The following is a 15812-nucleotide window of genomic DNA, read 5'->3' as shown; positions in this document are numbered from 1 at the left end:
GAGACGCGGTGAGAAACCACACGACACTGCTGGGCGGGCTGTGCAGCACCCGCTGCGCCTTTAGTGTGACAGAGACCGGCACCGAGGGGCAGCGAGGGGCGCTCTCTAGGGCGCTACCTCCTTCCAGTGCGTGCCCAGGGCTGGCAGCACGGCGTCCGCCCCGGGCAGCACATCGCACCCCAACCGCCCTGCCCCCTTGGCCGGGGCTGCAGCAACGCATGGGCACTCTTTGGTCCTAGCAATGGTCCCATGTAGGCACGGGTGGCCGCTGAGATGAGGGACATGGCGGGGAGCAGCTCCTGCGCAGCAGGCGCCAGGGAGCAGCGGGCAGAGCAGGGCTGGGGGCTCAGCACCCACTGCCTTCAGTGACCAGGGCGGGTGGCACCCGCCGTGCGTGGCCAACGGGGGAAGCCTGGGCAGACCCAGTTGGCCTGGACAAGGCAGCCCAAGGAACGACCCCTCAAGGTGACGGAGCCCCCGTGCTCACTGCCACCAGCTGCTGCCGGGGAGCTGGTGGCTGGCACTGCCCTGGCTGGATACTGCAGCCTGGTGGTGCCAGGAGCCTCCATGGGTGCCACTTCTGCGGGGCAGAAGCTAGGACCCAGGCTGAGGTTTAAGTGCTATTTTTGGATGCCAGGGCAGGCAGGGACACAGGGAGAGTCGGGCTGGGGGGGCATGAGCCCTCTTTGGTGTCTGCAGGGGAGTTTGCTCTGGGCACACAGTCCCACGCCGCGGCGCTGCGTGGTGCCCCTGCGCATCCCTCCCCGCAGGGGATGGCCCCGGGCGCGCAGTGCCCCGCGTGCAGCCCCGCACAGGGCGCCGTGCCCGCCGCAGGGCCGGAGGGGAGTGGGTTAAGTGCCCCCGCGCCAGGGCCATTGTCTCAGACACAATGGGGAGGAAGAGGATGCTGGGGGCCGAGGGGCTGGGGCAGGTCCCCAGCACATTCCTCTGGCTCCGGCTCGGCAGATGGACAGAGCTGGAGCTGGACAGACTGACTGGACGGAGAAAGAGGGGAAGGTTTAACCCTTGCGGGAGCTGCTTGGTGACACCCTGAGGCATCTCTGGGGTTTAAGGCACATGGTGCAGCGCCAGCCCTGAGGTGAGCACTGGCATCCAGGAAAAGGAGGGGGATGCAGCCAGGGCACATAGAGGCAAACCCAGTGTGGAGGGTCCATCCCTGCGGCATGTGGGCCCTGGGGCAACAGCTGCTCCTTGCGCAGGGCTGCAGGGTGGCACCAAGTCCCCTCCCCTGCTGGTGCCCACAGCCAGGGTTAAGTCCTGGTGCCCCTTCCCCTGCTTGCTGAAGTAGAAAAATAAATAATTTGCAGGGGATGGACAGACAGGGAGAGCCAGCGTGGGGCTGGGTCTGCTTTGGTAGTGTGTCTCTCCATGCGGGCGGCAGGGAGCTGCAAGCGTCTCTCCGCCACGTGGGTCCCAGGAACCCTCTGGCTCTGCCACCACCCTCCTCTTGGGGACAGAGAGGCTCCCGTCACCGCCTCAAGGCGCTGGCGAGCTTGGAGCGCGCTCGCGAGCAGAGACGAGCTTGCACTGCCCCGGCAAGGGGAGGCCAGGCAGCCTGGCATGGGGGCTAACAGCCTACAGGGGCCTGGCCTAGACTCTCCTGGAGGCAGCGGAGCTGCTCCTGGCCCAGCTTGATCTTCTCCTCCAGCTCCCTCTGCTCGGTGATGAGGGCTGACTTCATCTTGACAAAGTGCTGGTAGTCCTGGAGGTGCTCATCGCGCAGGTAGCGCGCCACCATGGCGCCCACCACCTTCTCCCGCCGCCCCACGTGCTCCTTCAGCTCCTTGGCGTCCTCCAGCTGCGCTGCCAGCTGCCGCTTCTTCTCCCGCAGGGCCACCTGGGCGATGGGCAACGTTGAGGACCTGGCACCGGCCCCAGCACCGCAGGCCGCCCCGGTGCCCACCCGGCCGTCCCCTGGCCGGTGCATCCTCACCTTGTCCTCGGCGGAGGTGTGCGGCCCCAGGCTGTTGAGCGCGTTCTCCACGCGGGCCAGGCGCCCCGAGAGGGAGAGCAGCAGGTTCACCACCTTGTCCAGGTCGCCCACGAAGAGGCGGTACTTGTCGAACTCGCTGGGCGTGCAGAGGGCCTGCAGACGGGCTGCCACGTCCTCCCCCAGCGCCCCGTTGGCGCTGATGTCCTCCTGCAGCCCCCGCTGCGCCTCCTGCAGCACCGACAGCTTCCGGCTCAGGCTCTCGATCAGCTGCATCTGCACCGGCAAAAGGGGTCAGGGAGCCCTGGGCGCCTGGGCTCCATCCCCACAGCGGGAAGGGGCAGGGAGCAAGGAGACCGGGATGCCCCAGGGCTCTAAGCTGGCATGGGGCCGAACCACCCCCCCTGCTCAGCAGGCACAGAGGAGCGAGGGCAGCCGGCGCTCCACTCCCCAGGTCTCACCCTGCGTCCCGAGCAAGCGCCCGCTTTACCTTCTTCTCCACGAGCTCGTGATCCACCTCGTCATCCTCCGAGCTCCCCTCCGCCACCTCCGGCAGCTCCTTCATTTTGTTGAGCAGCTCGGCTTTGCCCGCCGACGTGTTGTAGTAGGCTGAGTAGGAGGTGGGGCTGGCAGGGGGCGGCGAGATGGGCTCGAAGCCCTCCCTGCGAGGAGAGCAGCTCGCTGGGGCGCTGGGGCAGGGCCCAGGGCTCTGCCCGCTACAGCCACTGCCGCTCTGCCTGCTCACGGGCCCCGGTGCCCCGCCAGCCCTACCTGTCCTGTGCCATGGCCTCCAGGCGCCAGTCCTGCTGGAAACGCTCCTTCCAGGCCTGCCGCTCGCCGCCGGCCAGCAGCTCGCCCATGAGCTCGGCGGCGGTGACCAGGGCAGCCGGTGGCACGAGGATGCTGGCGAGTGAGCGGTCCCTGCCTGCCACGTCCCACATGAGCTCCTCCGAGTTCATGCGGCGCGGCTGGGGCCGGCTCGGCACGCTCGCCCGGCGGCCGGCTCCCTCCAGCGCCTCCGCGCTCCCCTCCGGCTCCTCAGTGGCTATGGGGAGAGGAGACGGGCCCGGCATGAGGGGTGGCCCTCGGCAGTGCGGCCCTGGGCGCAGGCAGGGAGCACTCACCAGCACTGCAGGAGCTGGCCCAGCCCTGGTCCTGGCTCCGACCGACCCTTTGGGGCTGCTCTTCCTTTTCCCAAGGGGGTCTCACCTTCACCCGCTCCTCATCAGCCTCATCCAACCTGCAGGCCCAAGCCCAGGGGTCAGGGGTGCCAGCACCTGGGGCAACAGCACCCTGGACCCAGCAGTGTAGAGAGGGGACTGGGGGAAATTCCGCTCTCAAAAAAGCACACATGGGTGCAGGAGCACAGATTCAAACACCCAGCAAATGAGGAAAACTCCACCTGTAAAACGGACCCCCAAAACCCTCCCTGCACCCAGACACCCAGTCTGTCCCATAGGGCAGGACATGGACAGGGGAGTGTTGCTGGGCCAGGAGTACCCAGTCCAAGAACTGCTCTCCCCTGAAGCCTGCGGCGCCAAAGCAGGATGAGGAGAGCCCCCAGCACCCGCTCCAACGCCCTGCAGGGATGCAAAACATTCCCGGCACCACGAGGTCTCCATCCCACCATTCACCGAGGAGGCGCAACTTGCCTGCAAAGGTCGGCGGTGCCGGCGTCAGGCTCCGGCGTCCTCCGGAGAGTGCTGGGACCGCAGGGGCGGGCACCGGGGCGCTCCGGCGGGGACCAGGCATCCACGGTGGCGGCGCCGTGCCCGCGGGGATGTGCCTGCTCCACGGGGAGGCTCCGTGAGCGCTCCCGCACCACCTCGGCAATGCTGCGCGACGGCGCCCGCGGCTGCTCCAGCGCCGCCACCGAGCCAGACCGCGGGCCATCCGCTGGGAAGGGCTGGTGGTGGGACGGCCGGCGCGGCCTATACTTCTCCAGTTGGGGGGCGGAGGCCGTGGGGGCGGTGGGCCCTTCTTTTTGGGGGGGCCGGCAGGCTCCGGCTTGGCACGGGGAAGCTCCCTGCGGTCCCTGCCCCGCGGGCTGGGGGGCTGTACGTTGAGGTGGCTCTCGGAGAAGGCCCTGCCACGCAGCGGGCGCTGCAGGGGCTCCGGGGGGCTCTCAGGGGAGCGGGCGGGCCGGTCGCCATCCCACGACAGGTCGTGCGTGGACGTGGTCCGGTAGCACGGCAGCCACTCCTGCTCGGCATCCTCAAAGCAGGGGCGGAAGGGGCCGTAGCGCGGGAAGCCCGTTTTGTAGCGGGAGAGCTCGCTGCGGAGGCAAAGGACACCCGCGCCCCAAGGCCGTCACTCCCCAGGGAGCATCTCCACACACACCCCAGGCAGCCCCAGGCTCCCACTCGCCCCAGGGTGGGCACCGAGCCTCCCCACATGGGTGCCAGCATGCAGGTGTGCGTGCCAAGCACGCCGCAACGCTGATGCTCCACGTACACCCGCCTGCGACTGCCCGGGCGCAGGACTCCGGGGCAGCCGGCGTGCGGAGCCAGCCGTTCCGCACCGCTCTCCTCGCGGTGGCCGCCCCAGCAGGTTTCCTGCCGAGCGGCACGCGCGCCCCCCTGCGCTCCCCCTCACCTCACGGACTGGCTGGTTTTCCTGTTTATCGCCGGCGGTTCCCACTCGTCCAGAGGAAATTCCTAGGCGGGGGAACCAGACGGAGTGTGAATGGCGGGATCAGCCCTCCCTCTGGCGCCCGGACACCTCCCCCGGCTGGGACAGAAGGAGAGCGCCGGCGCGGGCATTGCAGCACTGCCATGCATCCAAAGAGAGCGCCAGGGATGCAGCGGGAACCACGTCTCCCAGCACCATGGGTCCCACCGAGGGAACTAAGGGATGCCAAGGGGAGGGCCTGGAGCATGCGGCTGTGCCAGGGCGATGTGGGAGCGTGCAAGGCGCTCACTCACCGGCGGGAAGGCTTTCCGGGCTGACCACGCGTCGCTCTCCTCCCGCACGGCGTGGGGGGCCGGGCAGTAGCAGTCGGAGTAGCGGGCCCAGGGCGGTGGCGGGCAGCGGTAGCCGTGGCTGTGGGGCAGCAGCGAGGGGCACAGCTCCCCGGAGCAGTAGCGGCAGGGCTCACGGAGCACAGCGCCCGCACTCCCGTAGGTGTACGGGAAGGCCCGCAGGTACTCGAAGTCCCCGCGCCGCGCCAGCGGCTTGTAGTAGGTGGACTGCTCCCGACAGCACTCGGCGTAAGGGCCAGCAGAGCCGGGGCGAGCGGGCGAGGGTGGCCCGTACGGCTGGTCGAGGGAGAGGCGCCGGGGGTCGCGGCACTCGGTGCCCACTGGCTGGAAGGCGTCGGGCTCAGCCGCCTTGGGCCGGTACACGCCGGGCTTGACATGCCGAGCGGGCAGGGGCCGGCTGCTCTCCTCGAAGAAGCGGCGCCGGTCGGCGAAGGGCAACAGGACAGCCTCGTCACCAGCCCGCAGCGGGGACGCCGCTGCCTCCTGGCCCTTGTCGTAGGCCTCCGGCTCCCGGGGGCTCGGGGAGCGCTGTGGCTGCAGCTTGCGCTCGGGAGACCAGCGCCAGCGACCTCTGCCCACCGGCGCCGCCTGTTGCCGCTCGCACTTGGGGGACGGTGGCGCCTGTGGGACAGGCGCCGGCTCGGGGGTGGCGGCATCCCGCTCGCCCATGCAGGCAGGCCGCCGGCCATCCTCGCTTGGTGCAGGGCTCGGGCACTCCGCGCGGGCCCGCGGCCCCTCCATGCCGCTGGGCTCAGCGGCCTCATCCGCCTCCTCCACGGGCTCCTCGCCGCGCAGCAGCGCCGCGGAGCCCCTGCTCTTCTGCAGCTGGGCTTTGCGGCGCTGGATCTCGTTGCGCAGGTTGGTGGCGAAGCGGTCGCTGCGGCGCCGCAGCTGCGCCGAGCGGTGCTGCGGGGCGCCCGCCCGCCGGCCCCCTGCCCGGCCCTCCTTGCCCTCCTCATCCACCAGCGCCTCCATGCTGTGAGCCGGGGTCAGGCCGGCGGCGGGCGGCTCTCCGCCGTGCCCGCAGGCTCGCGGCGGCTCCGGGCAGCAGTGGCAGGGCGGCAGGCGGTGGTACATCTCCTGGCAGCGCGGGGGGTCCCTGGGCGCCTCAGAGGCTGATGCTTCCCCAGCGCCGGGTGCGCGGCCGCCCTCCAGCCGGTGCTCCGTGTGCAGCGGGGACAGTGTCCAGCGGTGGCCGTCGTGGGCTGGCGAGGCCGGCGAGGCCCGGCCGCTGCCGCCCGCCGCCACGCGCAGGCAGCGCAGCTGGGAGGCCAGCAGCTGCTCGGGGGCGCTGTGCCGGTGCGGCGCGGGGCAGCTCAGCGGAGCCCGCGCCGGGCTGCCACCCACCATCTCCGGCCCAGTGTCGGGCATCGGGCGCCCGCCGCCGTCCTCGTAGGGCCCGTCCCCACGCGTGTGCTCCACGTTCTCCGCCAGGAGCTGCTCAGGGCTGGCCAGGCACCGCTCCGGGTGGGAGCTCAGCATGTAATACTGCTCAGAGGAGAGACGCTCCTTCGCCTGCCCGGGACAGGCCCCGGGCGTCTGCCCGCAGGGGCCCTCCAGGTCCTTGTCGCGCTGGCACAGGAAGGTGTCGGAGATCCACCTGCACTTGTTCTGCAGGGAGTCGGCGGGCACGGAGGCGCGGCGCCGCTCCACGCTGCCAGCCGGGGCCGCCCGCAGGCTGTCTCTCCTCACGGGTGGCTGGGGCGGTGCGGGCGCTCGCCAGGAGCCCGCGGGGCTGCCGTCGCGCGGGCACGGCTCGGCGTGGCGGCCCGCGTGGCCCGGCGACTCGGCGCCGTCGGCGCCCGTCTGCAGGTAGCGCCCGTCCGGGTGCTTGCAGGGGGCCAGGCCCTGGAGGATGGAGTCGGTGGAGGACGTCTCCTCGGGACGGAGGGAGAGAGCGCAGTCGGAGGTGTTGGAGCTGGCAGAGAAGGAGCTGTAGGCCGAGTCGCGCTTGTTGTGGTACAGGCCCTGGTCGACAGGCGAGGGGTTCCCTTCGTAGTAGGCCTGGCTGGGCTGGTCCAGGCTCTCCATGCTCCCAATGGAGCTGCTCTTGTCCGTGCTGCAGTGCCGGGACAGCGGGTTCCACTGCAGCGACAGCTCGCTGCGGCCGCGGGGCGCCGGCGTCAGCGGTGCCCGCAGCGCCCCGGCCCTCCGCCCAGCTCCCACAACAGGCCGGGTGGGCACTGCTGCCACCGCTGCGCACGCAGGACACTGGGGACACGCGTGGCTCTGTCTGCCAGCCTGCCCTGGCCCAGGGGCTGCCCGGCTCCGGACAGCGGGAGCGCTGGGATTCATCAGCCTCTCCCTGGCTCCTGTGTCTGCCACCACCCCTTCCTGTGGGGAACGGCGAGCCCAGGAGCCGATACCAGGGGGACAGGGTGCAGAGGGGCATCCACAAGCGACCCAGGGCCTGGGCCCCACCGCTCCTGCATCTCCAGGCCATAAAGGCTCTGGAGCTGGGAGAGGGAGACTGAGTGCCCCGGGCTCCCCACCCCACCGTGCTGCAGCGGCTCAAGACCCCTTGTCCTCCCCCGTTCCCGCGTCCCACGGCCGCCCCACGGGCTCACCTGACATCACACCCCGAGGGCCAGGAGAGGCTGAAGGTGTCGGCAGGGCAGTGCATGGCAGTGGCGTCGGGATGGAGCTCGGAGAGCTTGGCCATGTGCCAGGAATGGGGCCGGAGAACGGGCACGTTCCTCCTGCCAAGAGCAACAACGGGAGAGGACAAGAATGGGGAGGAAGCCAGGCCGAGGAACCGGGGCTGAAGTCACTTCCTACAGGGCTTCCTGTCCCCCCAGGCCAGCACCCCCCCGAGGGGGGATGGCAGGGAAGGAGGGTCCGGCTCCAAGCACGCCTGGCTCTGGGGAAGGTGGGAGCAGTCACCGCTCCAGCAGCCGCCCCGCTCCCCTGCCTGCCCGGCCACCCGGCATCTTCCAGCTCGGGCAAGGGGACGGCCCAGCACTGCCCGGGCGCCGTGGGAACCGTGGGAAGGGGAGGCTGAGTCTCTTCCTAAAGCGTCCTCAGTGCCAGCTTCAACAAGGGACCAAGCTAAACATAGTCCTGAAGCAGGCCCCTGGGACACAACTAGCCTGGGCAATGACCCAGCGGGCAGATGGCCATGGGGCACGGTGTGCCGGGCCATACAAGGAGCCCTGGTGGCCACTACCTCCACTTGCTTCTCCTGCAGCCCTGCACAACCTCGAGCCCCCCAGGGCCTCAGCTGCTGGAGCCCTGGGCCACCATGGCTTTTTGCACCCAGAAGTGTGGCACCACGCGGCAAGCGGGCAGCACTCCCACCCTGCAGGGCTGGTCTCCAGCACAGCATGAAGTGCCCGGCGCCTTGCAGGACTTCCCGTTCCCCTCTCCCAGCACCTCGTGCCCCTGCCATTCCCCCAGGCCACACCTTGGCCTCAAGAGGAGAAGAGAGAGGGCAGTGCCCTCCAAAGGCACCTTGGGGACACCTCCATGTCCCCACCACAAGCTCCACCCAGCACTCAGCGGGGACATTCAGGGGTGCCTTTGGTGTGTATGGAGGCAAGGGACCAGGACACCCACCCATGGAGCTCCCTCTGCCCACGGGCTCACGCCTGGAGGCCGTGGCACCTGCAGCAACGCGGGGCAGGGAGGCCACTGCCGGTGCCCTGCCGCCCCAGGGCGCGTGGGACCCCCGTTCCCTCACGCACCCAGGCTGCTGCGTCCAGCACTGCCCAAACACACAGGCAAATGCCACCCCCGCCAAGGACTGGGCACCATGGCACCATCCCTAGCCTTGGTATCCCCTAAGCAGGCCCGGGGGATGACAGGGAGGAGATGCCATGTCCCTGAGGGGCAGGACAAGAACTCCGTGAGCGCCTGTTGCAGGTAAAGGACACAGCTTAGCAGAGCAGGGAGCAGAGGGCCCTAGTGATGCGGGGGTCCCTCCCTGCCCTGGGGTCCCCAAACTCACCATGGATGAGGCCGAATCCTGCCAGCCCCCAGCGGCACGACCCGGCGGCCCCCTCCGCCACCCTCAGCCGCGGCGGCCTCCCCGTGCCCCGCGAGCGGCCACCCGGGCGTGGGAGCCGGCGACCGGCTCCGCGGCGGCCGCGGGAGTGAATCCGGCAGCTGGATGGTGGCGGGGGGGGCAGCCCAGCCTCCCCTTCCTTCCCCGGGCGGCCGGCGCAGGGGCGGGCGCCGGGAGGCGGCAGGAAGGGAGAGGAGCGAGCGAGCCCAGAGCTAACGCCCAGGCGTCGCAAGAGGGACGGGAGCCTGCGGCTCTGCCTCCTGACACCGACACCGCTCTGGGCCTTGGGGCACCTGTACCAACCTCCTGCCCAAGCCCAGGGCACAGCGGTCGAGTGCCACAGTCCACGGGGTGCTGCGGCTTCCCCGTGTCCCCGCTGGGTAGAAGGGGACCCGGTTGTAAACAGCCCCTGCGCTCCCCAACACCAGCCGGGACCCGCGCTCCCTGTCAGCGCCCGATGCCAGTTACTCATGCATGGAGGGCAACGTCCCCCCAGCAGCCGCCCGCAGCCCTGCTGACCTGCGGACGATCATCTTGAGGGTGCGGTAGGAGCCCTTGATGAGGATGAGGGCCTCCTGGCGCGAGCCGTAGAGCGGCGTCCCGCTGATGTTCACCAGCTCGTCGCCCGGTTGCAGCTTGCGGGACAGGGCTGCCTTCCCGCCATCCTCCACCTGGGGGACACAGATGGGCATCGCGGGGGCATCCGGGACACCCCCATTTGGAAACATCCCTCCCACCACACTCGCCTGTGCCCAAGGCTCACCCCTCTCCCACAGCGCAGGGGTCCACAAACGGGGCCCCTCTCTCCGAGGCGCTGCCGCAAAGAGCCTGGCGGATCTGCCGCGCCGAGCGGCCAGCCAGGCTCCCCCCGCCTGCCCGGTCACATGAATTTCTGAGCAAATAAAGGGCATCGGGGGAAGAAGAAAAATGTCCCTTCCCAGCAGATTCCCCCGCAAGCGCGGGCAGCACAAGGGCCCTTTGTGCGGCGCCGATGCCAGTCCCGGCCGGCACGCTGAGCCCCCTGCTCGCCACCGCCGGCCTCCCCGGTGACACAGCCAGCCGGCCGAGCCCGGGCACGCAGGTATCTCAGGGCGCGGGGTCTTTCAGCCCCCGGGGTGCCACTGGGTCACGTGCGGGGCCATCCACAGCTGGCGGAGGCTGCAGGTAGGTGCAGCTGTGGCAGCTCTGGCACAGCGGCCGCCCGAGGGAGGGCGGGCGGGCGGGCAGGAGGGAGGGCGGGCAGCCTGTTCCTGGGGCTTGGCACGCGCTTTTCCACCACACACGCCGTTTCGGAGGTGCTGGGAATCCCCGTGCCCAACCCCTTGCACCCCACAACTTGCTGCCAGGCTGCGGGGTGCTAAGGCAGAGCGGGTGACACAACAGGCAGCATGGAGCTGGGCAAGCTCCAGCCTCTGCATGTTGCCAGCTCCAGCAGCAGGGGCCCAAGCGCCGGCAGCAGGCGCGGGGCAGCAGAGCAATCTGCACTTGCTCCAAGCCCCTCATGCCCCTGGAGCAGTGAGGGGATGCCCAGGGCACTGCCTCATCCCCCAAAGCAGAGTAGAGCGTAGGGGCAGGCCGAGCTGAGCTCCCTGCAGGGCATAGTTGGCCCGGGATGCAGTCCCAGGCCATCTGCCTACTCCACCGAGCCAGTGGGCAGGGCAAAAGGCTGGATCGGGCATCCCTGTGACAAGTCCAGCAACTCACAGTGTCCCTGCCACCCATCCCAGCCTCATCCTGGGGCCACGGGCCCTGCTCTTAGCCCCAGACTCACCGCCTCCGTGAACACCCATGCATGTGGCAGCCCTGGCCGGGTACAGCTGCCCGTCACCCCCCGGGGCTTGCCCTGCCGCAGCAGCCCCCGGCACGAGCAGCCACGGGAGGCAGAGCCCGCGGACCCCGCTCCATGCCCTGCCCAGCTGCAGTGCCCGGACTCGGCTGCATCCTAAAGCCACCCCGAGGGGGACATGCAAACCGGCAGGGCCCTGCGCCAGCTCTCCTGCATTCCTCATGCATGTGGTTCCCCCAGCCTGTCCCGGCGCCCGCGGCCCAGCGGAGGAACGAGCTCTGCCCGCAGCGCCCGCGGCCCTGTCGCCGCAGCCCGCGCCTGGGCGGCTGCCAGGCCCCCGTGGCCAGGGGCAGCTGTGGCTGCCGAGCAGCCTGTCCACCCTGCACGTGCCCCCCGGCACTGTTCCCAGCTCTGGGATGCAGCAGCACGGTGGGGGACGGACACCCCGCGGCATCTGGAAGAGCATTGTGGGGCATCCAGGCAGGAGGTGCAGGGCAGTAGCCCGGACGCTGCCCGCTACCTGCTGCCACATCGCTGACCCACCGACCTCCCCGCGGTGGCTGCATCTCCCAGTCCCAGGCACCAGCATTGGGCAGGGCAGACCACAGCTTCGCCCCCCATTTCCATGCCCACTTGGATGCGATCTTGTGACCCTGCGTGTGCAGGGGGGTAGGACTAGATGATCTCTCGAGGTCCCTTCCAACCTAAACGATTCTGTGATTCTGTGATTCTATGCCCAGGATCCAGGCAGTGCCTGGCACAGGCAAGCACCCACCCTGGCCTGCCTGGGCAGCACAGGGGCCGAGTCACTGGGTGACGGGCGCCGCCAGGACCGGAGCTGCACGGGGCCGCTGTGTGCGCGCGACAGGCGGGCAGGGCGCAGAGCTGGCATCTCCGGCCAGGAACTAAATCTGGCACAAACAGCTCCTTGTTCTGCCTTCGCCGCCGATGAACTCAGCGCTGGCAGTCGAGCCTCGCCGCCTGCTGGGCCTCGCCTGGCCAGCCCTGCTTGGGGGCATTTCCCCAGACGCTGCCCCTCCGTGTTCACCCTGGGCACTAATGGTGGCACTGCCAGAGCCCATTCCACAGGACCCCCGCAGGCAGCTGGCCAAGCCACTCGCAATCCTGCCAAGGCTTGGGGGGAGCCACAGGGGGACTGGAAGCAGCCTCAGCTACTGCGCTCTGTCCTTGCCTGGCACCTCCCGGCACCGCCAAGGGCCGGGCGGAGGCCATGAAGGGAGCGGGGCGGCAGCAGCCCTGCCACGCTGCCAGCGGGCACTGCAGGCACCGGCCGCGGGTTGGGCGGCATCGGCAGGCCAGTACAGCTACGTGCCTGCTCAGGGGCTTTGCTTGGATGGAGGGAATCTGCTATGGCAGTGCTCAAGCCGTGCCTGCCCTGCAGAGCCCCCCGCCCCACACCATGCCATGGCTGGGGGCCACGCCGGGGCACCAGCCCCCCGTGCCTGCCCCACCACAGGGCTCCGTTCGGAGCGAGGGCTCCCAGCCAAAGCGGCATCGGAAGCCGGAGCAGGATGGGGACGTGCCCCCCCCCACACACACACCCCCGCTCTTTCCGGCGTGGGGCCCAGGCAGGCGCTGCCCCCTCCCCACAGCAGCAGCATGCGCTGCGCCGGGGGGTGCCGGCGTCCCGGGGCTGCTCCCCTGGCCGCGTCGAGCGCTCCAACAAGCCCCCTTTGTCTGCGGCGGCCCACGCGGCGGCCCCGGCACCCCCCGGCCTGACGCCCCCCGGCATCCGCAAGAGCCGCCCCGCTGCAGGGGGAGGGCTAGTGCCCGGCCGCTCGAGGCTAGCGGGGGGAAGCGCGCCCGGGCCCTCCTGCACGGCCCCCGGCACCGCAGCTGCCTCAGCACTGGCCCGGGACCCCTTCCTCAAGCGGCCAGGGCGGGCAAGCTGCCCCCGGGCGCCCCACGCTCAACGGGCAGCACAGGCACTGACCGCCCCATAGCTGGGGCACAGCACCCGGTCCTGAGGAGCTGGCGGTGACACCCCAGGGCGCAGCCACTTTTCATCCCACCAAGTTGCCTCCCCCCCACCTCCCCACCCAGGGTGGGCAGGCAGCCAAGGACCCGCAACAGAAAGGACCCAGGCGTCCCGGCCCGCTCCTCCCTTCTGCCGGCACCGCACCCGAGCCCAACCGGATCCGGCCGAGCCTGGGACACGTCGGGACGCAGGCGCTGGCCAGCGGGCTGCCCCCCTCCCCGTCCCGCGCCAGGCCAGGGGGCCGCCCAACGGATGTGCCGCAGGAGTTTCCTCCTGCTGACGGGCCGGGCTGTCCCCTGCGCTCCGCTGCTCCCCCCTTTGCCCTGCATCCGCCCCGTGACTTGGGGCGAGACCGGCCCCTCGCCCACGGCCGCCTCGCGGTGCCTCCCCAGCACAGGACACGGCAGCGAAGCTGCTCCCCACCCTAGTGGCGCCCGCAGCGGGGTGGCCGGCAAAGCCAGGGCAGTCTCACCATGGAGACCCCAAGTCCCGCTTGCCCTGAGCCCAGGCACCGTCCTCAGCACCAGGGGTCGGACAGTCTGCAGAGCCGCCAAGCGGCGCCGGCTCCAGGGGGCTTCCGGAGGCACCTCAAGCCCCGCAGCAGCCTCCAGCCCCCAATGCAGGGGGCAGAGACAGAGTGAACCGTCACACTGCCCCGCTGCCCGAGAGCAGGGAGGGGGAGTCGCTGCAGACCCCCCAGTGCAGGAGGGAGCGGGGACCCATGTCCGGACACCCAGGACGCAGGTCAGGCAGCACCGGCCTCTCGCTGCAGGAGCCTCCAGGTCTCAGGCAGGGCTGGGGCACCACGGGATGGACGGACCACATCACCCGCCCCAGGTCCCATGTGCCAACGGGGCGAGGGTGGCACCGGGGTCCCAAGCAAGCCCAGCCTCCAAAACAGCATAACCCTCTGTGCCCCGGCTGAGCCTCCATCCCAGGAAGGAAGTGAGAACCGCGGGAGGCCGGTGCCGATGCCCCCCCGCCCCCACGCCGAGGGCCCCTGCGAGGGGCCGGCCGGATGCCCCCATCCCGGGACTGTCTGGATGGGGGGAGAGCTGGCTCCGATGTCCCCCATCTGGGCAGCCTCAAGAGGGGCCAGCCCGGTGCCCCCATCCCGGGACTGTCCCGACGGGAAAGGGGAGCCGGCGCTGCAGCCCCCCATCCCGGGACCCCCAACAGGGTCCCGTCCCGATGTCCCCAACGCGGGACTGTCTCGACGCGGGGAGCCGGCCCGTCGCCCCCATCCCGGGACCCTCAGCAGGGACCGGCCCCGCTGCCCCCCATGCGAGGGGGGATCCCGTCGCGACGCCCCCCCCGCCGCGGCAGCCGCCGAACAAAGAGTGCGGCGGGCGCCCCGCGGGGGGGCGGCGGGGGCGCCCCCTGCAGGCTGCCCCTACCTTGGAGACGATGAGGGGCTCGCCGTGCTCCCAGCCCCCCGCGCAGCGTGAAGCCCCCAGGGCGCGCCGCCCTGCAGCTGCACATGCACGTACTGCACGGCGCCGGGCCGGCCCTCGGCCCGCTCCATGGCCGCTACCGGCCCATCGCCGCCGCAGGAAAGGCCGCCCCCCGGGCCGGGCCGGCGCGGCGGAGCGGGGCGGAGCGCCCAGGCACCGGGGGCCGCCCCGGCGCGGCCAATGAGGCGCGGGGCGGGGGGGCGGCCCCGCTCCGCCCGGCCCGGCACGGCACGGCCCGGCCCGACTGGGGCACCGTCGCGATCGGCGCCGCCCGGCCCCCGGGGGCCCCCACGAGCGGCCGTGGCAACACGCGCGGCGTGAACGGGGAGGGGGGGACGAGCAGCCGAGCGCGGGGTGCCGGGAGCGGGGTGCCAGCAGCGCCGCGGGCTGCGAGCGGTGCCTCCTCCTTTGAGCCGTCTCTGTTGGCAGGGGCTCAGTCGGGTGATAAAAGAGCAGCGGGAGCCCCCCGGCTTGTCCCCCCAGCCCCGTCGCAATGAGCACGAGCCCCAAGGTGAGCGCGTGCTCCTGCTTCCCGTCTGGCCTGCCCCCGCACCAGCCCCCACCGGCTCTCCTGCTCTGTCACCCCGAGGGACCAAGCGGTGGCCCCAGGCTGGCAGCAGCAAAGCGGCCTCCCAGCTTCCCGCTGCGCCACAGCGCAGGACAGGGGGGGCTGCAGGGGTCCTCTGGCACATCTGCCCCTTTGCCAGCACTTGCAGGGCAGACGGGTGCTCCGGGGCATGTGACTTTCACCCACTGAAGCTGCTGCCTGCTCTGTCTGCTCCAGAGCCCTTGGCAGTGGTGGCGGCGGCTGCGCCGATCCCACGGGAGCCTTCGGGGCAAGGGAGGCAGAGGAAGGAAGCAGCAGTGAGGAGGAGGACGGTTGCTCCAGGCCAGGCGAGTGTAGGGCCCAGGAGTCCTGCTCCACCCCTTCCTGCCTGCGGCCCAGTGCTCTTACTCATCTCCTTCCCAGCCTAAAGAGCGGAGCTGGGAAAGCTCCCGTCCGCCAGGAGAGCCTCTCGGGCTGCCCCGCGGGCCTGGCAGGCGCAGTACAGGCCCCGGCGTCTGCGGGAACGTCCCACATGGCTCTGGCTGGGGCATCTTCCCTGAGACGTCCCGGCTTCTCCATGCTTGCCCAGGACACTCGGCTTGGCAACCAACTCTGGCCACGAAACAGCCCCTAGGCCAAGCACGGGGACCAGTCCTGCACCCCAGCAGCTCCGGTGGAGCTAGCGTGGGGCTGCGCCGTGTACCAGGAGCTGGGCAGTGCCGCCTGGCGATCGCCGGCTGCAGGATGTGCCCCGCATGCCCTGGATGTTGGCATGTCCTCATGTTTCACTGGGATCTGCAGCCTCGCTGCCCTGGCCGCCCTTCCCCAAATGAGTAACCCAGGCTGCCCAGCTGGGCTTCATGGCTCCGTGCCCTGGCCCTGTCATGTGCATCCACAGGCCATTAAGCACCGCACCGCCCTCACCAAGTGCTGCGGCCGTTGGCACTGTGCCCGCCCAACATGCCCCCTGCGTCGGGGAGGCTGGGCAACACATGGGCCAAGCCCAGCACCAGCACACCCCCTGCATCCCCATAGCCAGCTCCAATTGGACCTGCTCCACCAAGGAGGCAGCAGGCACCATCCTGGCAATC

General features: G+C 70.7%; 1 protein-coding gene across 1 annotated transcript; it reads right to left on the bottom strand.

Moving 5' to 3' along the window:
• Positions 1–1584: 1584 nt before the first annotated feature.
• Positions 1585–14245, bottom strand: SHROOM4 (shroom family member 4). The gene is given in 13 exon segments (XM_088527510.1): positions 1585–1858; positions 1955–2227; positions 2442–2613; positions 2723–2996; positions 3076–3191; positions 3604–3892; positions 3895–4226; positions 4547–4608; positions 4876–7033; positions 7500–7631; positions 9455–9606; positions 14118–14165; positions 14168–14245. Coding segments are annotated over 13 exon segments (4356 nt in total). The 3' UTR covers positions 1585–1588.
• Positions 14246–15812: the final 1567 nt, after the last annotated feature.

This window comes from Tinamus guttatus, unplaced genomic scaffold (genome assembly GCF_059628265.1).
Source record: "Tinamus guttatus ecotype Peru unplaced genomic scaffold, ASM5962826v1 Tinamus_guttatus_pri_ptg000287l, whole genome shotgun sequence".
NCBI lineage: Eukaryota > Metazoa > Chordata > Aves > Tinamiformes > Tinamidae > Tinamus > Tinamus guttatus.
The sequence above is the reverse complement of the archived record's forward strand: the minus strand, read 5'-3'. Positions and strand labels throughout refer to the sequence as shown.